Here is a 26,084-nt window from a genome sequence, read left to right on the forward strand (position 1 = left end):
TCGGCCATGCCCGCTGTCGCGGCCTGAGCCCCTCCACCCGCCGCAAGCATGAAGGACAGCAGGGACTCCAAGGACCAGCAACTCATGGTGAGACCCCGACACCCTCCTCCTCCTCGCCCCCGACACCCAGACCCTGACTCGGCGTCACCACCTGTACCCTCACCACCACTAAGAGGACACTGAGGACAAGGGATGGGACTGTCCAGGGCAACTTTCCCCAAGTCCTGGACGGCAGAAGGAAGGCACCGTGGCCATCCCGCCGGGGCCTGAAAAGTCAGCCTAGCTTCAACCCCACCCTCCCTTTACACCGTCCCGCCAGGGGACCCACCCCATCCCCAAAGCTTGTGCATATGTCTCTGGGGCAACACTGCTCTCTGATCTAGAAAAGTCAGGTCTTGAATCCACCTGCCCAGAGAAGGGAAAGTGGGGGTTTCCTCGGGAACCAGAGCTGTCCCCTGACCTCGTGGGGTTGGGAGTTTAAAGGGATTGGGAGTCACAGGTAGACAAAGAGCCCCCACATACGTGAGGAGCTGGCATGGGGTTGAGAGTGGCTGGTCACTGGCTTGCCACACAGATACCGTCCAGTATTTCCTAAAAGTGCTGGAAGCAGCCAGCCCTCTTCCCTGAGCCCTGGGGTCTGGGGCAGATCAAGAGCAGGCATCCCGGAGGCAGGTAGAGACTGAAGACAGACCCCTGGTTATCAACGATGTCGTGTTGACACGATGAGGGGGAGGCTCAGTGACCCCAAGGCCACCACCCCTCCCACCTCTCTCCCCATCCCCTAACTTCTGAGGCCTGGGAAGGGAGGCTTTCGTCGCCAGCAGGTGGGTGGTTATGGAACCGGAGGATAATGTCACCCCCAGACACCCCGCCTCTGCAGAGTGAGCTTGTGGCTCCAGAGAGGAGCTGGACCCCAGCCCCAAGAAAGCCCCAGGCTCTGGAATATTCTCTCTGGCGGTTTAGAATGTGTCTCTTTGAAAATGGCTGCCTTGGCCCACATGGGTGACGTGCCCCCAGGGCAGCGATGGAGAGCCTCCTGCTTCCCCCCTCCCCACAGAGGCTGAGGGGGCCGGTAGAGATGATCTGGCAGACAGCAGAGGTCCCTCGGAGGGTCTTATTAGCAATATGTACGCATTCAGCAGGCATTTCCCCTTGGTCAGAAGAAATGCACCCCCTTGTACTTTGGGGGAGACCCATGCACAGGATGAAGACCCATCGTCTCTCCCTGGCTGTGCTCTCTCGGTGCCCTGTGCTCTCTCACTCTCACAGCGCTGTGCTCAGTGGGAATGTGGCCGCGGTTGTCGGGATGTCACAGTGAAGTTCCCTGGGCCCAGCCCCAACCTGCCCACCAGCCAGCCCCGCGTCTTTAGCTGCGGTGCATCATTCACAGACGCACAGACGGGCTGCTCCAGTGCCGAGGCTCCAAGTTCAAAGCCTTGGGGAGCTGCAGGTGCCTAATTTGGGCGTGGGACTGATGCAGCTGGAGAAGCAGACTGCTGTCTCCCCTGGGGCTCTCCCTGAGGCCCGGGCTCCCCGGGGAAATTCGCAGACTCAGATGCAACCTGCATGCTGTGGTCCTTCTCCCCTCCATGCAGGTGGTGGCCTTGAACCCCTGAGTTTTCCTTAAGACCAAGGAGGCCTGGGATGCCTGCAGAGAGGAGAACCCAGGGGGCTCGCCCAGGGGAGCCCTGGGGTCCTTTCATCTTCCTGTCTGTCCAGCCAGCTCCCTCCATCTAATCTCAGGCGTCTGGCCTTCCCTCCTAGGTGGCGCTCCGGGTCCGGCCCATCAGCGTGGCAGAGCTGGAGGAAGGAGCCACCCTCATCGCCCATAAAGTGGATGAGCAGGTACCTGGGGCTGTGGCCAGGAGCTGCAGGGCAGGGCAGGGCAGGGGTCTGCTGATACCTGGTGGGACAGGTACCTGCTCACCGGAGGGGAGGCGGGGGAGGAAGGGTCCGCGTGGCTTGAGGCATCATCCTTCCCCCATCCACTGAACTCTCAGTTGTTCATGGGTGACATCGTCAAGCAAACCAGGGTTCTTCTTCCAAGAAGCCTTTTCAGATTGATCCAAACGCAGCTGAAAGCTTCCCTAGCCTGGATGGGCCCTGAACTCCTCAGTCCGGCCATAAAATTTTCACACACTTTTCCATGTGCCCATGACGTGGCTTCCCCACCTCGACATGCCTGCTACCCACAGAGCACATATTTACGTGGTCTAGGGCTAAAGCCTACCTCTGGTTCATGTTTTGCAAAGTCCTTGGATGCCTGCTTGTTCTCCTGGTCCTCATGTTATTGTGATGAGGTAGGTGAGCGGGGCAGGCCCCACGTCGTCTGCACAGGAGGCAGTAAATATTTATCATGTACCCACGACACATGGGGGGCAGTGCTCGGAGCTGGAAACCCTGCCCTCACTCCGTTACTTTACAGTCCGGTACAGGGAGACAAAATCAAAGAATTAACCCCAACAGGGGCTTCAAGGAAACGCATAGTGCTGTGAGGGGGACTTGACCCAGCACAGGGGTCGGGGAGGGCTCCCGTAGGAGACGGTGCTTGAGGTGGAAAAGGGAACTTAAGTTGTGCATGAAGGGAGACATTTCAATCAGAGGGCCTTGCCTGTGCAAAGGCCCTGTGGTGGGAGGGATTGTGATGCCCTTGGGTAGCAGGAGAAGCCCGTGTGGCTCAAGCAGGAGAGAGAGGGCGAGAGGTGTGAGGTGAGGCAGAGGATGTGGCAGGGGCCAGACCACACTCTCTTAGACCATGGCCCAGGATGTCTGTTTGGGGAGGCAGGGGAGGGCTCGGGAAGCCCGAGGGCCATGAGAAGTGAGCTGGAGGCAGACCGTAGGGGCCTCTGGGCTCCCCTGGGGACAGGCACCCGCTCCAGCCTCTTCCTTCAGCTCTGATGGGCACAGCAGGGGGTGACTGGAAGGACCCCATCCGTCTGGGGAGGCCCGGTGGGAGTAGGATGAATACACCCAACAGTCATGCTGAGTAGGCTCTGCCGTTTGCTGACTGTGTGGCCTCGGGCGGGTTGCTTCTAGAAGCCTCAGTTGTCTCATCTGTAAGTGGGGGGCAGCAACCATGATGTCCTCTCTAGAGGGTCGTTGTGGGTTCAAGTATGCTCATTGCTTCCCGGGTGCCTGGTAGGGGCACACAGTAGGGGCTTAATAGCTGTAAGCTAACATCATCGATCAGCGACTGACAATTCCCCAGAGCTGTCGGACCGGCCGAGTGAGAGGGGCCATCCTGATGAGCCAGAAGCCTCCTTCCAGGCAGGGGCCACTCCCTGTTTGTCCAACTTGTCCCCAAGAATATCAGGTCCTCGGGGCTGGGACAATGATGGCTCTCTTTCTCTGCCGCTCCTGGCTCCTGGCCGGAGTGGAGGCTGACAGATATTAACTGTTGCTGATGGAAAGGCTCTGGTCTAGGGAACAGCCCATTGTGTGCCCACACACGGCAAACACTGGCTCCTTTCTGTCCCTGCAAGTGGAGAGGGAGGGTCCGGCCCGATCTGGCCAAACCATGTCTCTGAGAAGGTTCTGGGCCTGGGCCATCCTAACAGGGCTGCCCCTTTGTCAGCTTACAGATGCAGGGAGGGTCGTCTGAGTGGCGTGGGCTCGGGGCTATCCACATAGACACTGGGTCCTGCAGGGAGAGCGCTGGGCCTCTGGCCTCGAGTTCCTTCTATCCGCACTGGGTTCAAAGGTGGCCCGCCTGGCCTGCGGTTTGGGTATAGCCACAGCAATCGGCAGGCCGGGGACATCCTAAAACCCAGCCATCCCTCCGCTGACAGCGAAGGCCCTCGCAAGTAGGAGGTGAAGCCACGGGGTCCAAGAGACAAAACAGACAGCCCTCTTCCCTTGCCTCCTACTCTGACCTGTCTCCCATCTCCAGACCTTTGTCCCTGTCCAGTGACCCCCACGATCTGTCTGCCAGGCCCCGAGGGAGGTTCGGGGACGCAGCTCCAGCGGCGTCACTGATGGGCCAGCGGGTGGGTTTAGCGCTGTCCATTCCTCCTGAGTTCTGAAGCCTGGCGGGCCAGTGGGGTGACTTTGGGAGCGCCCCCAGGCCACCATGGTGGGGAGCAAAGATGCACGCGGGTCCAGGCGGCCTCCCAGTGTCCTGCCTCCTCGAAAGCAGATGTGTAGTTGGGATGCAGAGTCTCCCTGTACCCACTGCTTTCCGTCGCTCCCCTGCTTGTGGCCGTCATGACCTGGGTGGCCTGGCCCCACAGAAGAGCTCCCCAGCTCAGCTTCCTCTGGCCTGGGGTTCCGGGCTCTGCCTTTTCTCTGTGTCGGGTGGGCGGCTTTTCCCCTGCTGGTGCGGTCACAGGCTTGGGGGTGGGGAGCCCAGAGGTCACTGTTGAGGGCCCAGCCTCCTGAGCCTCAGCAAGGAGGCCATGCGGCAGGGAGGTCCTGAGTTGGGAGAGGTGGTCTGAGAACTCCGTCACCCATGGGCTTGGGCCACTGTGAGGGGTCCGAGGACAGCCTCCCTTAGAGCTAGGCATTGTCCTCCTGGAGACGCGGGAAGTTATAGCAACAAGAATCTGCAAGGGGGACCCTCCCACAGGCAAAGTGTCCTTGGGGATCAGAGGCCCGCGTGCCCGGATTCTGGGGAAGCTAGGCTGAGGGTGTAGATTTGTAAAGGGGACGGTCTGGGTACCCTGGCAGGTTTGTGGTCTTAAGGCCCCCTTTTTAATCCAGGACCCAAATCGTAACACCTTCTTTGAAGGATTTTGTGGGCTGATGGACGCACGGCGCTTCCCCAGCGCCTGGCACACAGTAGGGGTTTAACACGTGTTAGTCTGTGTAAGGGCTGAAATGCAGGATGGTTTCCAGCCTAGAGGTGACTCCTGGCCCACTTCCTGCGTCCCTGCCTCCGGTGCCAGACAGAGTCTCAGCCCAGGGGTCTCCAGATGGTCACCTCCCCACATATGTGTTCCTGGAAGGCTTTTTGGAGGAGCTTGGTCTCCTAGTAGCACGGGGGTGGGACCGGACCCTGACACCAGACCCCTTGGGGATGCTATGGATGAACACAGACGGAGAGCAGGTGCAGGCTGAGAGGCTGCGGGCGTTGGGGGGGGGGGGGGAAGGGCGGAAGCTCCACCTCCTCCCTCCCACTCCCCACCCCCAACCAAGCCCACAGACTGCTGACCCTCCTCCAAGCCTTCCAGGCTGTTTACCTACAGGATTTAAGTCACCTGACAATATGTGTAATCCCATAATTAGCCTTTATCTGCTCCAAGCCGCGTGTCACCCCTGCCCTCCCAGGGTCCTGTCTGAGGGGCCACGCCCGGGGCCCTCAGGTCCTGGTGGGGGGCCTCTGTCCTCATCAGAAGACAGGGAATTAACAACCTGCCCCACCCCGCCTCAGAGCTGTTGAGATGCTTGTAGGAGATGGAGTAAGGGAGAGCCCCAGCCACACACACAGCTGCTGTGCCGGAGAAAGTCCAGGGTGACAGGTGCCAAGGGCCACTGAGTGCTGTGGGGGCAGCTGGCCTTCCACCCACTTCCCTACACACACACCTTCCAGATGCTTCTCGGCCCCGTTGCCCCAAAGAGCTGAGCCTGGTGGGGGGTGACTGGGAGGGGGTCTGGGGGCTCCCCAACCCCCCCCACCCCGCCCTGTGCCAAGCTATCTCCCCGCCCATCTTTCCACCCCCTCCCTGCCCCAGCCAACTACCAATCTACTTTCCATCTCTATGGATCCACCTGTTCTGGACATTTCGTATACATGGAATCTTGTACTCTGTGGTCCTTCGTGTCTGGCTTCTGTCGCTGAGCACTGTGTTTTCAAGGGTGGTCCCCACGGCAGCAGGCGTCGGCACCTCCTTCGTTTCTGTGGCCGAGTCCTCGTCCATGGGATAGATGCGGCACATTTTGTTGGCCCCACATCAGTTGATGGGCGTTTGGGTTGTTTCCCACCTCTTGGTGAATGGGGACAAGGCTGCCCTCACGTAAGGGTGCCCACACTTAGCGGCTGTGTGGGTGCCGGGCAGGTGTGCTAGTTCAAAAGGCACAGACGTGGGCCCCATCTCCCCAGAGATGCTGCTTCAGCGAACCGGGGGCGTGCCTGGGAATCCACCTCCCACACGGCCCCTGAGGGACTCTGCGGAGGGTGTTTGCAGACCCGTGAGAGGTGCAGCCCTATCTGCGCCCTGTGGGTCATGGTTCCCTTCATCCTTGCCCTCAGGGCCCCCAGAGGCCCGTAGGCAGGTGGCGGCCTGGCCTAAGCAGCCAGCTGAGCCTTGGTGGATTTCTGAGCTCCGCAGGCTCCTTTCTGGTCTTTTCTGTCTAGCCTGAAGGGGACACCCTTCTTGGGAGCAAAGTCTCCCTTCTTGGGCCCTCACAGGATGGTACATTTACCACTAGAAATATGACCAGCAACAAATCCTCCTTCTTAAAGGAAAAGCAAACACAAATCCAGAAACAGCCTGACAGGGGTGATACCCACCTGGCATCAGGCTTCTGTTTTGCTCTGCCTTGTTTGTGCCCCGAGAATAAAGGGGCTGCACGCCGGGATCTGGGGGCCTTCCCAGATTCTGCTTCTCTGCTGGGCCTTCCCGAAGAGGCTGGCAGTTATTGGTATGGTTTTCTCTTTCAAGGCGATGGCCCTGTTGGCCCTCCCCGACTTCCAACTAGGAGGAACTTGAGGCCCAGAGAGGTGATGCAGCTTCCTCAACGTCACACAGCAGGGTCGCCCCTAAACCCGATTTGTGGCACCCCTTCCCTTGGAGATCTTCATTGCCAGCCTTGGAGGCTTGAGAAGGAATGGTCTGGGTCAGAGGTTTTCAACTGGGGGCGATTTTGCCCTCCAGGGGACAAACTGGCAATGTCACAACCGGGAGAAGGTCATGTTACTGGCATCTAATGGCCAGTGATACTGCTAAGCAGCCTGCAGGGCACAGGACAGGTCCTGTCATCGCGATCCAGCCGAGAGTGTCAATAGTACCGAGACTGAGGAGCTCTGGTCTGGGATGCGCCATTTAAAGTCCAGAAAGGAGCCAGTTAAAACTGCAAAGCTGGGCGCCTGGGGGGGCTCAGTCGGTTAAGCAGCTGACTTCGGCTCAGGACATGATTTCAGGGTTCGTGAGTTCGAGTCCCGCATTAAGTAAACTTGAGCCCCACTTCGGGTAAGCCCCACTTCTCTCTCTCTCTCAAAAAAAATAATAATAGTAATAAAATAAAAAATAAAACTGCAAAGCGGATCCGAGCAGCTTAGTGGTTTGTAGCAGCAGGAATTTCTGTTATGCTTTGTTCGAGGTATTTCTCACCTAGGAGATGCTGGGGAGGAGCCTGGTTCTTCATGGGACATAGTTTACAGATTAGACAACCCTCCGCCCAGCCTGGGGCCCCCTACGTCCCCATGGGTCTTGGGTTTCTGGGCTCACGGTCTGGGACAATGGAAAGGTCAAAATCTGCACTGAATTAAGAGTACGTCTGGGAGGGAGGCAGTGGGGGCCTCTGATGAGTTAGTGGGGGAACTTCCCCCAGGCCACTTCCCCCACTCCTGGCCTGGCCTCCTGCCTCCCCCCAGCGTTGGGAGGCCCCCATGTGCACTGTATGATCAATGTCCCCGTTGATGCCTCCCAGAGGCAGGTGCCCAGCGTGCCGTAGGTGTGAACATTTATGACCCGGGGATTATGAAGGGGAGTGCCCGTGCCGAGCCCGCCACTTTGGGGCTGCGGGAGGGGTTGGCTGAGGTCCCAAGTGGGTTCTAGAAACCCGCACCACCACCACCACCACCCCCCCCCCCCCGCCCCCACCTGCACCAGGTGAGGCCGGTTGGCTGGTCTATGGTTCGCAAGGCTGCTGTAATGAAGTTCCACAGACCGGGAGAATTTAACCACAGAAATGGATCTTTCCACAGCCCTGGAGGCCAGAAGTCCAAAGGGTTGGCTCCTACTGAGGCCCCGAGGGAGGGATCCGTCCAGGCCTCTCTCCCCGGCTTGCAGATGGCCGTCTTGTCCCTGTGTCTCTTCACGTCGTCTGTTTCCATGTGTGTCTGTGTCCAAACCTCCCCTTTTCAGGACGCCAGTCCCCCTGGATGTAGGGCCCACCCTACTCCAGAGGCACCTCATCTGAACCAATGACATCTGCAATGAGCCTATTTCCAAATAAAGCCACAATCGGAGTCTCGGGGGAGTTAGGACTTCAGCATTTGAATTTGGGGAGGACACAGTTCAACCCGTACGAGGCGGGCATTCGCTCAGCCAGGCTGCTTCTGGCCGGCCCATTCCCCGGGAGGCAGCGCTAGGCGGCCTGGTGGTTGGGACCCTGGATTCTGACACCCAGCAGCTCTCCGTCAAACCAGCTCTGTCCTTGTCAGGTGCAGCTTTGGCACCTTACCTATCTGATTCCTTGTTATGACAAAAGGATCACGGGAGTGTCTGAGAAAATATGTGCAAGGCACTCGGCACTGATCCTGGAACACACGGGGGTCCTCGGAAAGGCAGCTTTATTCAGCAAACGTTCCTTGGGCGGATGCTGGGTGCCGGCCAGGATGACATTTAGGGGGCACGTTGGAGGCCGCACAGGGGCCTCTCACAGCCGGGGACAGACAGCGTGTGCTCACGGAGGGGGCCCAGATGGCTCGCCTTGTGGCCATCTCAGGCCTGTGCTCTGGAGATTCCAGGAGGTGAAGACAGGAGGGAAAATTCTTGAGCTCTCTTCCCAACCCTGCCATTCTCACAAGAACCCCCCACCCCCAGGGCTTCTGAGCTGAGAACCACTACCCACAGCTCGCCTCTCACCCCACATAGCCTTGTTCACGCTTTTCTCTAGAATGTTCGCCTCACCTCCCATCTCTCTGCCAACTCCTACTCGTCCCTTCTCTCTTTTTTCTAAGTTTATTGGTTTATTTTGAGAGAGACACTGAGAGTGAACGGGGGAGGGGCAGAGAGAGAGAATCCCAAGCAGCCTCCGCCCTGTCAGCGCAGAGCCCAACGCGGGGCTGGAACTCACGAACCAGGAAATCATGACCTGAGCTGAAACCGAGAGCCCGACGCTTAACAGACTGAGCCACTCAGGCGCCCCGCCTGCTCGTCCTTTAAAACTCGATTCCGGCACCACCTCTTCCAGGAAGCCTTCCGGTAGTGGCAAGGCTGGATCAGTGCCCCTCCTTGTGCTCCGACTGCCTCCTGTAAAGTCAGACATGGGGAAACCACGTGTCACTTTCTCTCTCCCCAGTTTACTGCCTGGTACATAGAAGCTTCCCTTGACCTGCACTCCCCGTGCTGCTCTCTGGGGCGGCAGCCACGAGGGCCCGTCCCCAGCCCTCCCCGTGGCTCAGCTCACCTGGCCGAGGGGCACAAGGGCTCCATTGTGTGCCGGAGCGGAGAGGGATAGGGGGCGATGCTCGGGAGCGTGGGGCGTGGGCCGGGGCCCGGGCAGATGGAGACCCAGACAAAGGCCTCTTTAAGAGGGGTCACGGCAGCTGTGCTGACAATGTACTGATTCAGGAGCCTGGATATCAAAGGAACCAAATGTCCAGGGTGCCGTGAACTTGTGGTGCCCGGAGATTGTTTGAAGGTGATCGGTGGGCGATGAGCCTCGGTGCGTGCGGCCCGCTGTGGGGGGGGGGGGGGGGGAGGGGGGGGGGGGCGCCCCTCAGGCAGCCGGCCCTGCCCGCATCAGCAGGAGGGCTGGCGCCCGAGGGGGGAGACCTCCTTCAGGTTCCTGTCGCATCCCCCTGGGACCCGTGCCAGGGGACTCAGAGGCAGCTTTATCTTCATTTGGATCTGCAACTTGATCAGGGCTCATGCTGCTGGCTTTAGGGCCTCACACAGGAACTGGATCCTGGAGGAGGCTGATAGCCCCGAGGGGGTGGCTGGGGACAGGTGGGCACCCCAGTAACAGCGCAGGCCCAGGCACCCCGCACTCAGCTTGCTGTGCCCACCTCGGCTTTGGCAAGCTATGAGGGGGCCGAGTCAGCGACCCCATTCCTACCCCGCACTAAGCCCCCGCCCAGCCTGTCTGGAGCTGTTCCAGCCTCCGTCCCCGCCCCCCACCCCCCACTGGCTTACCTGAAATTACCTGGTTGGATGAGACTCCCGGGTGAGACTCCTGCAGCCTGGCCTCCTCCCGGGGACCTGCGCTATCTTCCCTGTTCTCTCTCTTCCGTGAGACTCCCAGGAGAGGGCCCTGCTGGGACCCCAAGGGTCTTAGACCAGTCTGCACGCAGTGAGCACGGGTGTGGACCTACCGCAGGGGTCCAGGTGGTGAAGCATCATACACCTAAGTGATGACAGGAGTGTGGCAGGAGTCCGAAGCTGTGGCCTTCCCAGGACTGGGCCTCCTAAATCCTGGTGTTCAAAGGGGGTGCACCCAGAGGGACCCACTGTGGATCTCCCAAATCCACGGAGCTGGGCTGGGCTCCGGGGCGTGCCCCTGCTGCCTTGCCCTCAGCTCCCTCTGTCCCTCAGAGTGACCGCCCTCCCCCCTTCCCGGCCCCCCCCCCCCCCCCCCCCACCGCCGCCTTGTCTGTTCTCCAGCCCTTTTCAGGGCTGGCGGTGGCCCTGGCTCTCCCGCTGACCCAGGAAGGGAACGCAGTCACTGTACAACCTGGGATGGTCCTAGGACAGCCCGTCCTCCTCAGTGCCTTGTCCTGTGTTAGGCCTCAGTTTACCTCCTCGGTGAGCATCTCATCTCCAGAGTCTGGTTAGGTAGGGCTGATGTGCGCAGTGGGGGTGCTGGGGCCTCACTGGTGGGGAGAGGCCCTCCCACTGCCACACCCCACCCGGCACGGCCCCCGAACGAGCAGGTAGCGTGTGTCAGAGCAGGTTCACAAAGGTGCCCAGGAGCACAGACCACCAGGGCCCCACCGTTCCTTAGCTACACGACTTTGGGCCTCGATGTCCCCATCTGGGAGCAATAATTATGAATTCATGGGAAAGGGCTCAGTGGAGATGAGCCGATGTTACTACATACCGGGAGGAGGGGCTGGGTGTAAAGGCGCCCACGCCGTCCCTCATTACCACCTGCCCTCCCCCTGTAAGTAAAAGTTGCCGTGGGACTGTCATGCTGGCTATAACCACAGTCCGGCCCTGGAGCGCAGCTGAGACTCGTTTTCCCCTGGATGTCCCTCCCAAGCCAAGGCGCTCCCCAACACAGAGTCGCCTCGCAGGGGGCACCTCGATGGAGCGGCCGGGGCGGGGGACAGGGACCTGACCTGGAGGCTCCGCTCCTGGGGGGACTCAGGCAGGCGCAGAGTCGGTGGCACCCTGGTGGCCCCCTCCATGGTGAGGGTGGGGTGGCCCATTACCTGCGTCACCCACGCTGTCCCTTGAGCACTTAGTCTGTGTCTGGTGCGGTGCCCATACCCGCCACACACATTATCGCCTGGGCTCTTCACAGTCCTGCAGGCGGGTGATATACCTGTCCCATCTGGTAGAGGAGGTGACCGAGGCCCAGGCGGGTTAAAGTGTTCACACAAGGCCATGCTGCTAACAAGACGTAGGATGGGCATCTAGACCTTGCCCTGCCTCGTCCTAAATCCACCCCCGACTCCAGCCCTCCCACACATCTTTGAATGTCTTCTGGTATTTCCGTGAGTCTGGGAACCGTCTCTTCCCGCTCCTACCCTAGGCCAAGAGCCTCTGGCCAAGACCCAGTTTTCTTCCTCTGCACCTGTCCTCAGACTTTGGGACCAGGCTTAGCACACCCAGGACACTTGGGCCGAAGGAGGGGCAGAGTGGAGCTGGGTGTGGAGTGGGCTTGGAGATTGTTCTGGAAAATGGGCCCCTTGATCACCCTTGGAGCAGAGGAAGAACCTGGTGAGGTCCTTGTGTATCCCCCAGCCACCCCACCTTCCCCCACACACAGAGCACAGATGCCCCTACCCTGCAGGGAGGGAGCCCGGAATGGCCAACCTGTACCCTCATCCTCACCTCCAACCCTGGGTCCCTCCATCCACCCCCAGCTCAGGGTCAAGGCTGCAGGCACCATTGATAAGTCACCCCCAACCCCCCCTCTCTGACACACGTGGGCAGTCCCCAAGCCTAGCCCACTTCCCTCACCTCTGTCACCCAGCAGCCAGCGGCCCTGTGCTCCACCCCTGGGTGTCCCCACTGGCTGGGGGCAGGGCGCAGAGGGGTGAGGCAGGCAGGGTCTCAGGTACCACGCAGAGGCAGTGAGGGGGCTGCAGGCTTTGAACCCAGATCCCAGGTTTTGAGTCCAGGGATCCCCCTCCTGCTTCTGGTAGCTGAGCTTGGACAAGTTACTCCTCTGGGCCTCGGTTTCCTCGTCTGTAGAGTGGGAATAATTATGGGCCTTACCGCCCGGCCTTGGAGTGGGGGTTAAGCAAGTCCCTGCACCTAAAGGGCATAAAGTTGGTCCTGACCCAGAATAAATGTACAGCAAATGTACCAGTTGTTACTGGTCCTACTTCTCTGGTAGAGGGGCCTGGGGCACCCAGGTCTGGGGCCTGGCTGGCTTGGGGCACCATGACGCCATCAGCTCCTTTGACACATTGTCAGTTGTTAGGGAGGCTTCCCCTTTGGGCATTCAGAGCCCAGCGCCCAGATCGGACGCCCGAGGGGCTGAGCCTGGGGTTCAGGAGCCTGGGGCTGCGCAGCTCCAGGACCTCCAGCAGGACCCCTCCCACTGCTCAGCCCGTGTGCTGGCCCAGGAGAGCTGAGGTCAGTGTTGCCATTGGTGTGGGCCTGGGGCTCCCGGGTGACTGCCAGAGCCCCCTCGGGGACCTTTGCAGATGGTGGTTCTCATGGACCCAATGGAGGACCCCGATGATATCCTTCGAGCACACCGTTCCCGGGAGAAGTCCTACCTGTTTGACGTGGCCTTTGACTTCACCGCCACCCAGGTGAGGGAGGGCCCGGGCCTAGGGACATGCAGGAGCCCCTCTCCAACCTTTGCCCCACCCGGGAGGGAGCCCTCAGGCGACCCGGCCGTGGACCCTCAGCCCTCCCTCCACCACTTCCTCCCTGGCCTCCATGGTACCGCGTCCCCGTGCGTGCAAATGTGTGTGCGCCTTCGTGGCTTGTGCCCAGCCTCAACGCATAGACAGACCTGAGTCAGTGCGCGGACGCCACCCTCCGCAGGCACCCACACGGCACACCCCTAGGCTGGCCCCGCCCCCAGGAGCTGGAGGAAGGTGCTTGGAGCCCATCTGGCGCCGGGAGGAGAGTCTCGGGGAAGCCGACACCCTCCCAGATACCCCTCTTCTTGTCCATCTGGGGGATGCTCCCAGGAGCAGATGTAATGCGTCCTCGGGGCGGGGGGCCAGGAGCCAGCAGTGGGGGCAGGTGTCTCAGGTGTCCCGAGCTCTGTTTCAGGCTGGTGAAAGCAGAGACACCCACCCCCCACTCCCCGCCCTTACTTCTTGGGCTGAGAGCCCCAGAAACAGAACCTGCTCCTGCCCCGGGGCCAGGACATGCCTGTGGCTGTGTGAGCTCTGTCCTGCCTGTACACCAGGCCCCTGACAATCTCCTCTTCCCTGCAGGAGATGGTGTATCAGGCCACCACCAAGAGCCTCATCGAAGGCGTCATCTCAGGCTACAACGCCACTGTCTTTGCTTACGGCCCCACAGGTGAGGCGAGACCCTGAGACAGGACCGTATGCCCCTTCTGACCCCCTGGCCTCAGCTGAAGCAGGAGTCAAGGATGTGGCTTGATCCAAATGCCCGCAGGGCCCTCTGGCCGCAGAGGCCCCATCCCCAGCCGAGAATGCCATCCTCCTCGCCCCCCGCCACCTCCCTGGCCATTTGCGGGGTCCGGCCTTGGGGACAGACTCAGGTGTGGCAGGGAGAGCCCTGGTCCGGCTGAGCCGTGCTTCCGGCCCCCAACCAGCTTAACCACCACCTTGTTCTGCCCCAGGCTGTGGGAAAACCTACACTATGCTAGGCACGGACCGTGAGCCTGGCATCTACGTTCGGACCCTCAACGACCTCTTCCGTGCCATTGAGGAGACCAGCAATGACATGGAATATGAGGTGTCCATGTCCTACCTGGAGGTGAGCCCTCCCCTGGCCCTAGCTTCAGCGAGAGGCCCGTAGGGCAGCCACACACATTCCGTTGGCCCCATTTTGCCAAAACCCCGAGGTTCAGAGAGGTTACACAACCAGGCCAACACCACACAGTAAGTGAGGGAGCAGGGAGTCAAACTCAGGATCCTAGAGCTTTAAAGCCAAGCCCTGCCCCTTTTGCCACAATCCAAAGTAGCCTTGTCCCTGAGCAAAGACCTCAGCCACCCTCCCAGACGATGCCACACCTCAGCACCTCGCCATCATCAAGGGCCCCTGCCTTAAAGCGGTATCTGCCCTGCCAGGCCACCTCCAGGAACCCTGTGTGCGTGGGTACAGGTAAGACCCGAGTACCTGGACAGGCTTGAGCCCACTGGCCTGGGTTCCCCGGCCACAGCCCCTCCCGTGCCCACCCCGCGGGAGTGCGACTGCCAGGCACCGATGGGACAGCCGTGGTGGGAGCGTGCAGAGGCCAGAAGAGCCAGCGGGCCGCACTCCACCTGGCTCCGGGCCACCCTGGCTCCCTCCAGGAGCTGCTAATCTCCTGGGTGACAGCTCAGGAAGGGCAGTGATTGCTCCCAGCCACTGCTCCAGGGGCATGGTGTTGACTCAGCCAGCAAGATGCACTTGGGGGGGGAGGGGAGGTTGCAGGGAGAAGTAGCATAAGGGTCGCCTAGCAACAGGCAGGGCTGGCCATCGGTCAGGTCCCCATCTTCTGCCCGGTGCCCAGCCCACCTGCACAGGGGATCCCACTTGTTTCTGAGGGTTTCTCTATCCGAGGTTCTGGCAGCCGAATGTTTCCCTGTGGACGCTGAAGTTGCCTTATCCCCACCCCATAGAAAGGAAGGGGTCTTTCTCCTTTTTAAAAAAAAAAAAAAATATTTATTTTGAGAGAGAGAGAGTGAGCATAAGCAGGGGAGGGGCAGAGAGGGAGAGAGAGAGAGAGAGAGAGAGAGAGAGAGAGAGAGAGAGAGAGAATCCCAAGCAAGCTCCCCACTCAGCACAGAGCCTGACGCGGGGCTCCAACTCAGAGCCGGGAGATCACGATCTGAGCCGAAATCAGGAGTCAGATGCTCAACTGACTGAGCCACCCAGGCGCCCCAGGGGTCTTTCTCCTTAACCAGTTTCCCTGAAAGGAGCCTGGGGCTCCCAGGCTGGGGCTAAGAATGTGTGAGCTCCTGTCCCCTTCTTGCTCAGGAGGGATGGGGAACCTGGTCCTTGCCTGGACCACCTGCCGTTAGTCTCCATTAACACCCCCCCCACACATCAGATCTACAATGAGATGATCCGGGACCTGCTGAACCCCGCCCTGGGGTACCTAGAGCTGAGGGAGGACTCCAAAGGGGTGATCCAGGTGGCTGGAATCACTGAGGTCTCCACCATCAATGCCAAAGAGGCGAGTCTCGTGCAACCCTTGGGGCAGTGGAGAGGGACATTCACCCGTGTGGGCAGGAGGGGACGGGGGACTGCAGCCAGGGAGCCACTAGGGGCTCAGCTGGGGCCGGGGTCAGGACAGACGCAGAGAATCCTGTATGACTGCGCAAGCAGGGGGCGCTTGCCCCCGACTTCATGCCCTTCCTGGCTGCGCTGCCCCTGGGGACTAACCAGATAAGCAACCTCCCAGCCCGCCCACCCGCCCTGGGCCCCTTCGCATCCCCACCCTGGGCCCCTTTGCAACCTCTAAGAGGAAGGACGTCCTTCCCAGATCCCCAGGAGTGGCGTCCTTCCCACCTCTCCACGCAGATCATGCAGCTGCTGATGAAGGGGAACCGGCAGAGGACCCAGGAGCCCACGGCGGCCAACCAGACGTCCTCCCGCTCCCACGCCGTGCTCCAGGTGGCCGTGCGCCAGCGCAGCCGGGTCAAAAACGTCCTGCAGGAAGTGCGGCAGGGCCGCCTGTTCATGGTTGACCTGGCTGGCTCTGAGCGTGCCTCCCAGGTGAGGTCAGCTCCCCCAGGACTGGGGAGAATGTTTGGGGGGACCTGGGGGGAGGGCAGGGATGCTGAGCTCCTGGCTTCCCAGGAGATCAGGTTGGGGAAGCCATCTAGGGAGGGTAGGCGTGAGGGCTCCCCCTCGGTAAGGGACTGAGGAATGTCACAGAGGTGCACGAGGGGAAGGGGTGGGGTGGGGTGGGGTATCCTGGCTATTTGTGGGAAAGATCCTGGGATGAGGAGGGTTTCCCCAGGCAAGGAGACCAGCTGCCCAGGAGGAGGGGCGCTGGGAATGAGCGAGTCCACATAAGGAGCTGGGGCAGGGGAGACACACATCCCCGGACTCAGGGGGCCCTGCCGACCACGCTGGGGAGAGAGGAGGGTCCATTACCCTTTCTCAGAACACCTATCCTCACCCTGCCAGCCTGGCACTGCGGCCTCGGCCCAACAGCACCCAGTACCCAGTAGGTAGGCCAGGCCCCCGTCCTTCAGGCAAACCGGGAGGTTTCACGGTCACCCAAGTGATGAGGCCAGGTGATGTCACTGCCAGCAGATGCAAGGGACAGGATATCGGGCCGGGGAGAATTCAGAGGGTTTCATGTTTGAACTTGTGGAATTGGGTTGAAACAGGGGGGGCGGTTCAAGAAACACACCCCTCTCTGCTAGGAAGGCCTGAGGGCTTCCTGGAGGGACCCAGGGGAGGGAAGCAGCCAGGGAGAGGAGGTGCGCCAGCTTTGGGGGGCCGGGCAGCTTTGAGCAGGGCTTCTTCAGCATTGACAGTGTCCCTGCAGGCCCAGGGACAGGAGGGGGACCCCCCCCACACACACACACACCTCCTCCTACCCCCACCCCCACCGCACCCCCGAAGCCCGGGGCGCCCTCTAGAGCCACGTGCCTGTGGTCTTGCCAGCTCTCAGCCTCCCTCCACGTCTTCCTTGGTGACATGGGGCCAGTCTTTGGGGGGGGACAAAGAGCCAGGCTCTCGGCCCTCCCCTGAAGCCTCCAGTCTGTCACTCTCCCCTGAGGCCTTCCTATTCTCTCACCTTCTTGAACCCTGAAGAGACCAGGCCCTGGGGCACCTCCACATTCCAGGCCCCTGGTGGGGGTAGGGGGGAGGGGCTTGTGGCCCACCCAAGACCACCCAGGGCGCAGGTGAAGCCCCTCCCCTTGCCCCACAAGGGCCCTGGTTCTGCCCACTTGCTCACCGCCCCCAGACACAGAACCGTGGGCAGCGCATGAAGGAGGGGGCCCACATCAACCGCTCCCTGCTGGCCCTGGGCAACTGCATCAACGCGCTGAGCGACAAGAGCAGCAACAAGTACATCAATTACCGCGACAGCAAGCTCACGCGGCTCCTGAAGGTACCAGCTGCGGCCCCGCCTGGGCACTGGGCCCCCAGAGCAGGGCTGCCCGATTCAGCAACTAAAAATACAAGACGCCCGGTGACATTGGAATTTCAGACAAACGACGAAATTTGTGTGAGTAGAAGTACATCCCGTGCAGCGTTTGGGATATACTTGTACTAAAAAAAAAAAAAAAAAAATCGTTCATCGTTTATCTGAAATTCAGATTTAACCAGGTGTCGTGTATTTTCCCTGGTGACCCTAACCAAAGAGTGGGCAACGGGGAGGGAAAGGCCATGCACTGGACACCCCCCTTCCCCCGCACTGGGCTGCAGGCCTGAGGGAGCCAAGAGCTGTCTGGGTTGGGGGGTTCAGGTGTCTGCTATTTGGGGGCCCGCCCCTGGCTGGGCCGTGTTCGGTGCTTCATTCCACTGGTTTCTTTCTTCCTGAAGCAACCTCGTCATTGGGGAAAAACTATTTCCATTTGCAGATGAGGAAACTGAGGCACAGAGGGGTTAAGTAACCTTCCGAAAGGCCCAGGATAATACAGGCTGGAAGGAGGAACCAGACAGAGTCTGTGGCCTAATATCGCAACTGCGGCGTTAGCCAAGCCCCGTGTCAGCCCGCCCCCATTACTGTGCCCACAGGCCACCGGGAGGTGGGGATGGTGACACAATCGAGCCTCAGCTTTCTCCCCACTCCCCCCGCCCGTCCCCAGGGCTGTTCACACGGAGCAAGGGAGGGGGTGGCCACAGGCCACATTCAGCCTTCATACAGGGGTCCCCATCCCCCGTCTCGCACTCCAGCTGAAACAACAGTGCCATCAGCAGTCAGAAATGGGGGGCCGGGGGGCCCCTTGAAAGGCCAGAGGTGATGGGAAGAGGGGGGCACTTCTCGCTGCCTTTCCTCATGAGGGGAGGGAAAGGGAAAGCCGGGAGGCCCTGACCTGGATCAGATACTTGAAATCTGCAAATGGGAATGTGGAGAAGAATCTGGAAGTGGGGAGGAGAGACAGCAGGGGGACGGGAAACATCTGGACCCAGGGGAGACCATGTGAGGCCCAACACCAGCACTTGTGGGTGAGTGCGAGCATCTGTGAGTGTGCGTGTGACAGAGCGAAGGAGAGCACACCTCGTGGAGGGCATCGTGGACAGCCCGGCAGGAGCAGGGTCCCAGGGAGGTGCTCCCCGGCTGACAGCAGCCCGCCCTCCCTGCCATCCAGGATTCCCTGGGCGGGAACAGCCGCACCGTGATGATCGCCCACATCAGTCCCGCGAGCAGCGCCTTTGAGGAGTCCCGGAACACCCTGACCTACGCTGGCCGGGCCAAGAACATCAAGACCAGGGTGAGGGCCCTGCCAGGAGGGATTCCTGCCACCCCACCCCATTCTCTGGCACCAGCCACCGTGGCACTGGCCTCCTTCCCTAGTCCAATGTCACCCCACGCCATTCCCCACACGCTCAACACCTGCGTGCCTGCCGGGAAGCGCACCGCTCCCGAGGGCCCCCTTCTCCTTGTTCAAGGTCATGTGCCCCCTGCCCCTATCCCCTTCCATCTCCATTTTCGTCTTCAGATACCCGTTCAGACGTTTACATTTTCAAAGCCCGTAACCTAACAGGCCAGCAGAGGCAGCCGATCTGAGCGCTTTCACATGTCACCTCATTTGTTGCTCAAGTGAGGCCAGATTTACTATGCTCCCATCTCATGGTTTAGGGAAATGAGGCTGAAGGAAGTTAAGTGACTCCCCAGCTGGGCACTGAGAGTAGAAGTAGCCCTGCCTGGTTTCGGAGTCACCCTCAGGCAAATGCATTAGAATCCCCACCACCTGCTATAGGAAGTGTCTTTTTTTAACATATATAAAGTTTACTTATTTTTGAGAGAGCGCGAGTGGGGGGAGGGGCAGAGAGCGAGGGAAAGAGAACTTGAGACTCTGAGCTGTCAGCGCAGAGCCTGATTCAGGGCTCGAACTCATGAACCACGAGATCATGACCTGAGCCAAAATCAAGAGTTGGACGCTCAACCGACTGAGCCCCCCGCCAGGCATCCTGGAAGTCTCTCTCCATCCGCGTGGGTGGAAGGGTGGGAATGTGTGCCGCCTGAGAGCTAGAACTTAGCGAACGCTCCCCCGACCCCGCACTTTGTCAGCTACTGTCCAGGGGCTTTCAGTTTTATTCCAGTCCTCAAGGAACTTAATGGGAGGAGGAGGCATGTCCTTGAAAAAGCTCACTGATAATTCAGAATGTTACTAAGACAACAGTACCTGCTGAGGCCACTAGGGAACAGGGAGGTGGGGGTGAGCTGGCAGAACTCGGTGGGGCACTTTGGGGACTGAGAGTGGGACTCTGAAGGATGAGGAGGACAGTCCAGAAGGGCCAGCAGCAGTAAGAGGAGAGGTGTCAAGGGCAGGAAGGAAACGGTGTCTGTGGTAGTGGTGGGGACAGTAGGACAGTTCCTCAACCAGAGCAGAACATTCATGGAACAGTGCTTTAAAAAAAAAAAAAATCGAGATAGCGGAGGGCCCCAGTGAAGGAACCAGAGCATTTCTCCGGAGCAGTAGGGAGCCAGTGAAAGTTGATGAGCAGAAGCAGCATTTTAGGAGCACGGGTCTGGCAGAGGCAGGGGGTGGGATAGGTTGGGGGGCTGGAAGCAAGGGTGGGGCCATTATCATCATCCAGGAAGACTAGGGAAAGAAGAGAAAGGAAGGCCCTGCAGGCAGGCCCCAGTGTCTGGGGTGACTGTACCCGCTCTGCCCTGTTCCGTGCTCTCTGCAGGTGAAACAGAATCTGCTCAACGTCTCCTACCACATCGCCCAGTACACCAGCATCATCGCGGACCTGCGGGGCGAGATCCAGAGGCTCAAGTGCAAGATCGATGAGCAGGGTGGGCGGGGCCAGGCCCGGGGCCGGCCGGAGCGGGGTGACATCCGCCACATCCAAGGTGTGTGCTGGGAGCCCAGCTCAGGCAGCCCTCGGGGAGGGGAAGGGGGGGGGGGATCAGGCGGTGCTGGGTCTCAAATTCCTCGGGGAGGGGAAGGGGGAGGGTCAGGCGGTGCTGGGTTCAAATCCAGACTCGGGCATTTTCTGGCTGGGTGCCTTGGGCTACTCACTCAACTGCTCTGAGCCTTCCGTCCTGCAACTGTCAGGTGGAATCCTCATCTCCGTTTCAGAGACTTGACAGTAATTAAGACTGGGTGAGATCACACAAGTGACAGATGTGTGAGCATTTAGCTGCGGGGGGCACCACTCTGGGGCTACAGCATAGGGCTGTGAGGCCGCGCCCAGCATCACTGGACCGAGTACCATCCTCTGGTAGATTTGTGGGTTGGCTCTGATGGCTGTCCAACAGATGGCAGTAAAGTGTCTAAGGGGCACCTCTTTATAGTTGACATGAAGGTTCTGGAAGGACGAGCGGAAGCCCGGTTCACACAGAGGAGCTGAGAATCACCTTTGGGTCACAGCCTGAAGCCTCGATGTGGGGGTGGGATGAGGGAGGAGGCAGCAATCTAGGAGGTCTTTTGGGAGGAGGTGGTGGGACAGGAAATGGTTTGGGAAGAAAGTGATGAAGGGGGGGGGGGCGACCCAGGCCCAGACTTCCCCACCTGACCGTCCCTCCTCCACTCACTTCCTCTGCCCCCCCCCCCATCCCATCCTCTGGGCAGCGGAGGTCCAGCTTCACAGTGAGCAGGGCGAGCAGGCCGAGATGGGACAGCTGCGGGAGCAGCTCATCAGCGCCTTCCAGGAGCAGATGGACGTTCGGAGGCAGCTGCTGGAGCTGGAGAACCGCGCCATGGAGGTCCAGATCGACACCTCCCGCCACCTGCTCACCATTGCCGGGTGAGCACCGCCTGCCCGGGCGCCGTCCAGGTCCCAGCCGGGGCCTGGGACAGAGGGGGCTGCGGCTGTGGGCTGTCCCCCCACCCCCTCCCGTGGTCTGACTCCCCCGTTGCCGGGGGTGGCGGCTGCGGCAGCTGGGAGCACGAGAAGTCACGCAGGGCGCTCAAATGGCGGGAGGAGCAGCGGAAGGAATCCTACACCAAGGACGACAGCGAGAAGGACTCAGACACGGGCGATGACCAGCCAGACACCCTGGAGCCCCCGGAAGTGGCCTCGGCCCGGGAGAGCATTGCTGCCCTGGTGGGCGAGCAGAAGAAGCTGCGGAAGCAGAAGGTGTCTGGGGCTGGGGGCGGGGCAGGGAGAGTCCAGAAGGGGCTGGGGGGTGGGGGAAGGGGGGGAAGGAGGGGGGGAGCTCAGGCCTTTGCCCCTCTGTGACCTCGCTGAATTTCTTCTTTGTGCCTCACTTACTCCTCTGTAAAAGGGGAGTAGTCACGCTGCAGTCTTAGTGGGGTTGTTGGAAAGACGAAATCAATGCCTTTCGCATACCCACGAAGTGGTCGTCCCGTTTTAATTAGGGTTTTCCAGATAACAGATCTTTTCCTTCTGTTCTGGCGCACACCCTAACCAGGGGCTTCACGGTGCCATGAGCCCCGAGGGCATCGGACGGGCCGGGGTTGGGGCAGATATCCACGGGGCTGGCCCCAGGCGCAGGCCGCGGTCAGGGTGGCAAGGAGGTGGGCGCGGAGGGGCCATTTAGGACCAGCCCCTGGTCGCCAGGCCCAAGACGCGGCTTCGAGGGTTGGCCTCAGAATGGAGCTTCGGCCCAGGGGGGAGCCCGGGGGTTTGGAGGGGCGCCGACGGGCTCAGCGTGGGGGCAGCGGCGGCTCGCGGGCCCGGCCGCCTGGCGCCGACCCCCCCCCCCCCCCCCCCCCCCCCGGCCGCCCCTAGCTGGCGCTGGAGCAGCGCTGCCGCGAGCTGCGGGCGCGGGGCCGGCGCCTGGAGGAGACGCTGCCGCGGCGCATCGGCTCCGAGGAGCAGCGCGAGGTGCTCAGCCTGCTGTGCCGCGTGCACGAGCTGGAGGTGGAGAACACGGAGATGCAGTCGCACGCGCTGCTCCGGGACGGCGCGCTCCGCCACCGCCGCGAGGCCGTGCGCCGCCTGGAGCAGCACCGCAGCCTCTGCGACGAGATCATCCAAGGCCAGCGGCAGATCATCGACGGTAGGCCCCGCGCGCCCGAGCCACCCAGGTCCCACGCCCCGGACGCGCGGCGGGCCCGAGGGCGCGCGCTGAGCCCCGCTCCTCCCCCCCCCGGCAGACTACAACCTGGCCGTCCCGCAACGCCTGGAGGACCTGTATGAAGTGTACCTGCGGGAGCTGGAGGAGGGCAGCCTGGAGCGGGCCACCATCATGGACCGGGTGGCCTCTAGGGCCCTCCAGGTGGGCGCGTGGGCAGGCCTGCGCGTGCGCGCGAGCACAGGTGCTGGCGGAGGGGCTCGTGCCCAAGGCAGTGCCCGCAGGTAGCTGGGGTGCCAATGGGACCAGGCTGGCGGGGACCCCAGGGAGTTCACTCCCCTTCCTTCTTACCCCAACCCCAGCCTTGCCCAGCCTGAGTCAGGTCCCCGTCCCGGGGCATTCTTCTCTAGCGCTTGTCCCTACCCAGGGTGTGAGGGTCAGGGCTGGCTATCTGAGGTATCACAAGTGGCCCCAGACGCCCTCCCAAGAGACCAGGACATCAGGCAGTGCCCCCGGAAGTGACCAGAAGACCACCGTTTATCCCTTGTGAGCCAGAACACGAACCGACTGCTCTCCCCAAACTCCTGGGCACCTTGTGTGCCCTTGTCACCCTGTGCTGTCACCTGGTCCAGGACCAAGTCTTCCGACTGCCCTCCTCCGCCTCCACCTTCCCTCCCCAGGACAGTTCCTTGCCCAGAATTGCCCCAGCAGGAACCGCGCTGACTCCGGAGTCTGACCCGGAGAGTGTGAAGACTCTGAGCTCTGAGGTCCAACGCCTGCAGAACAGCATCCTCCCGCCCCTCAGCACGGAGAGGTGAGGCCAGAGACCACGTCCAGACCGTCCTGCCGGCCTGAGCCACCACCTGCTGAGCCGTAGCCCGGGGATGCCAACCCAGACTAGAGCTAATTGGGGGAGAAGGAGCAGGAACGAAAGGGAGGGGGAGGCACACGTCTGGAGCCCGAACTCCTGGGTTCTCTCTCCCCTCGGGGTGGGGGTGGGACCTCAATGGGACCAGCCTGGCCAAGAGCCACTCGTCCGCCTCTGCCAACCTCAGTGAAGCCAACCGCGTGTTCAAAGCCAGTCCCCAGGCCTGGCACGTGAAGAGCTCTTCTGTGCCCACCCCACCCCCCATCCAGATCGGCGGCCTGGTGACCCAGGAGGTGAGCACTGAGCACCACTGGCCCCGGGATCCTCTGCTGGGGGGAGGGAGCACAGGGCCATCACTGCCCCCCCCCCGCCCCCCACCGAGGCCGCACTGTCTCTGCTGAGTGGGGCGTCTTAATGCCTTTCTCTTCTCAATCACTTCACCTGCAGGTGCCCCCTGAGGATGGCCCGGTCAGCCTCAGCAGCCGGATCAACTCTTCCCCCGACAGCAGTGAGAACCTATCAGAGATCCCCTTGTCCTACAAAGGTGTGCCCCCTGCCAGCCTGAGCCTGGCACCATTGAAACTTTGGTGCTACCCATTCTGTAAAGAGAGGCACCAATGCCCAGAGAGGATTATCCACCGGCTCAAGGACACACAGAGAGCTGACAGCACAATCAGAAGTTAGAACGGGGAGTACATGGCACCTAGGATCATGCCCCCCCCCCGCCCCCTCCCCCGATAATAACTATAATAGCAAATATAGATGGAATCCCTACCCTCTGACTGCAGGCTAAGCCCATCTTCTCAGTTAATCCTCACACTGACCCTGTGGGGTTAATGTCACCATCCCCACTTTACAGATGAAAGTAAGGCTTGGAAACTTGCCCCCCGGTTTCTTAAACAGCAAGCAAGTGGGAGAGCTGGCCTTCCGGCTCTACTCATTTCCTGTCTCAGCAGAGGAGGGGCGTTGGAGGTGAGGGAGGGGGAGGAATATGTGATCCTGACCCCAGGTTGGGTGCTCCTTTCCCCGCTGCAGAGAAGAAGGAGATCCTGACGGGCACCAAGTGCATCTCAGTGAAGGCGGCCAGGCGGCGCTCGCGGGCTTTGGGCGCCGAGGGGCGCCACCTGCTGGCACCTGCGATGGAGTGCAGCAGCCTGTCTCTGCCCTCGCTGAGTGAGGCCGATTCGCAGCCCCCCGGCCCTCTGGCCTGCAAGCGGCCACCCAGCCCCACGCTGCAGCACGCTGCCAGTGAGGACAACCTGTCTAGCAGCACAGGCGAGGCCCCATCCCAGGCAGTCGGGCCTGTCGGCGACGGCCCCGGGCCCTGGATGCGTGGCCAGAAGAAAAGCCCGGGCAAGAGACGGGAGGAGTCCCTGGAGGCCAAGAAGAGGAAACGGAGGTCCCGGTCCTTTGAGGTCACGGGGCAAGGGGTGAGGCAAAAGACAGGGCATGGGGTGTCTGTGCCCCTTCATTGTGGATGAGAGCCTGGACTCCTCCAGAGGCCCCAGGGCACCTCCAGCCCTGCGCCACCCTCCATGCCTCTGTCCCCCGGGCTGGCATGGGGGCATACACCATATGGCTCCAACTCACCCCACTGTTCTCCAACCACCGCAGCTCTCCCGCCCCAAGACACACCTCCTGGGGCCCCGTCCCACAGAGAGCATCTCGGACCACAGGGTGCCCGTGTGTGGACACCCAGCACCTGGTATCCGGCATCTGGGAAAGGTCACGCTGCCTTTGGCCAAGGTCAAACTCCCTCCAAGCCAGAGCACGGGTCAGTACCAGCGAGGGACGGAATGGGGAAGGGGAGCCCTTGGCCAGCCCAGGAAGGAGGCGTGTTGATTTCCCTGTACCTATGGCTGTCCACGGTTGGAAACCGGGCTCTCACAGAACGTCTATGGGACTGGCCTCTTGGGCTTGTGCCCCTGAGGAGTTCAAGGCCACTGGATGACCAGAGAGGGAGTGGGAGGAATTCCTAACCCCCTGCTCCCGGCCCTTTCTCTGTTGCAGGCCCTGGGGACTCCTCACCCCTCGCTGTTCCCTCCAACCCAGCTGGTATTGCCCGACGGGCTGCCCGTGGGACCCACCTGCCTCATGGCGCAAGCACCCATGGCAAAGACGGACGCTTCTGGCATACCTGAGGGGACTGGAACCTGCCCTCCTGCCCCCGAGGCTGGATGGGGTGTAGCAGAAAATAGGAGGTGGAGGCTGGGCGGATGGGGGTGACCTGCGAACAGGCGCTCAGGATCTCAGAAGGCTGGGGCTCCTGAGGCCCAGGAATCATGAGGGTGCCCGCCCAACACCTCCATGCTTTCGGTGCCACTGGGGAAGGGAGGTGAGCCCAGGAAGCATGGCCAGGATGACAGGACTTCCTGGCCTCCCTGCCCTGAATAGAACCCCGTTGCCAAAACCCTGTAGAGACGTGCGGCCAGACTCGGCCTTGGACGTGGAAGGGTGGTGAGGTGAAGGGAGCTGTTAGTGGGGACAGGGCCCCTGGGCTCGAGTCTGGGGCAAGGCCATCCTGGATGGTTGGGGAGGTCACTTCAGTCACCTCACATACTATGGTTGGGGCAGAGAAGGATATCTGGTTTTGTTACTTGGCAGTATAATAATAAAATCCCATTTGGGTCTTGATGGTTATTCTGGAATCTAGACCTTGTCTGGAATGTGGGGTGCTCGTGACTGATACAGAGGCAATCCGACTCCCTTCCTCCCTCCCTCCCCAACACCCCATCTCCACCTGGCCGGTTCCACTGCATCAACCTACAAATACCTGGGAGAAAGGAGTTTTTCTCTAGACCCTCCCAGGGAAGGGTGGGGCTAGCAAGGTCCATTCATGCCCCCTCCCACCAGCCTTCACACCTGCTCAGGGTGGGTCCCATGAAAGATCAGAGTCTTTTGG

At 61.0% G+C, this 26,084-nt stretch overlaps 1 protein-coding gene across 1 annotated transcript; it reads left to right on the plus strand.

Moving 5' to 3' along the window:
- Window positions 1-25,822, plus strand: KIF19 (kinesin family member 19). Its single transcript, XM_030296636.1, has 20 exons — window positions 1-87; window positions 1,765-1,845; window positions 12,704-12,814; window positions 13,454-13,541; window positions 13,828-13,964; window positions 15,244-15,369; window positions 15,717-15,911; window positions 17,119-17,265; window positions 18,470-18,592; window positions 20,019-20,184; window positions 20,906-21,080; window positions 21,215-21,413; window positions 22,029-22,299; window positions 22,397-22,518; window positions 22,995-23,128; window positions 23,370-23,475; window positions 23,630-23,726; window positions 24,218-24,612; window positions 24,797-24,956; window positions 25,193-25,822. Exons 1-20 carry the CDS (start codon window positions 49-51, stop codon window positions 25,321-25,323), a joined length of 3,003 nt encoding a protein of 1,000 aa, XP_030152496.1. The 5' UTR covers window positions 1-48; the 3' UTR covers window positions 25,324-25,822.
- Window positions 25,823-26,084: the final 262 nt, after the last annotated feature.

This window comes from Lynx canadensis, chromosome E1, assembly GCF_007474595.2.
Source record: "Lynx canadensis isolate LIC74 chromosome E1, mLynCan4.pri.v2, whole genome shotgun sequence".
NCBI lineage: Eukaryota > Metazoa > Chordata > Mammalia > Carnivora > Felidae > Lynx > Lynx canadensis.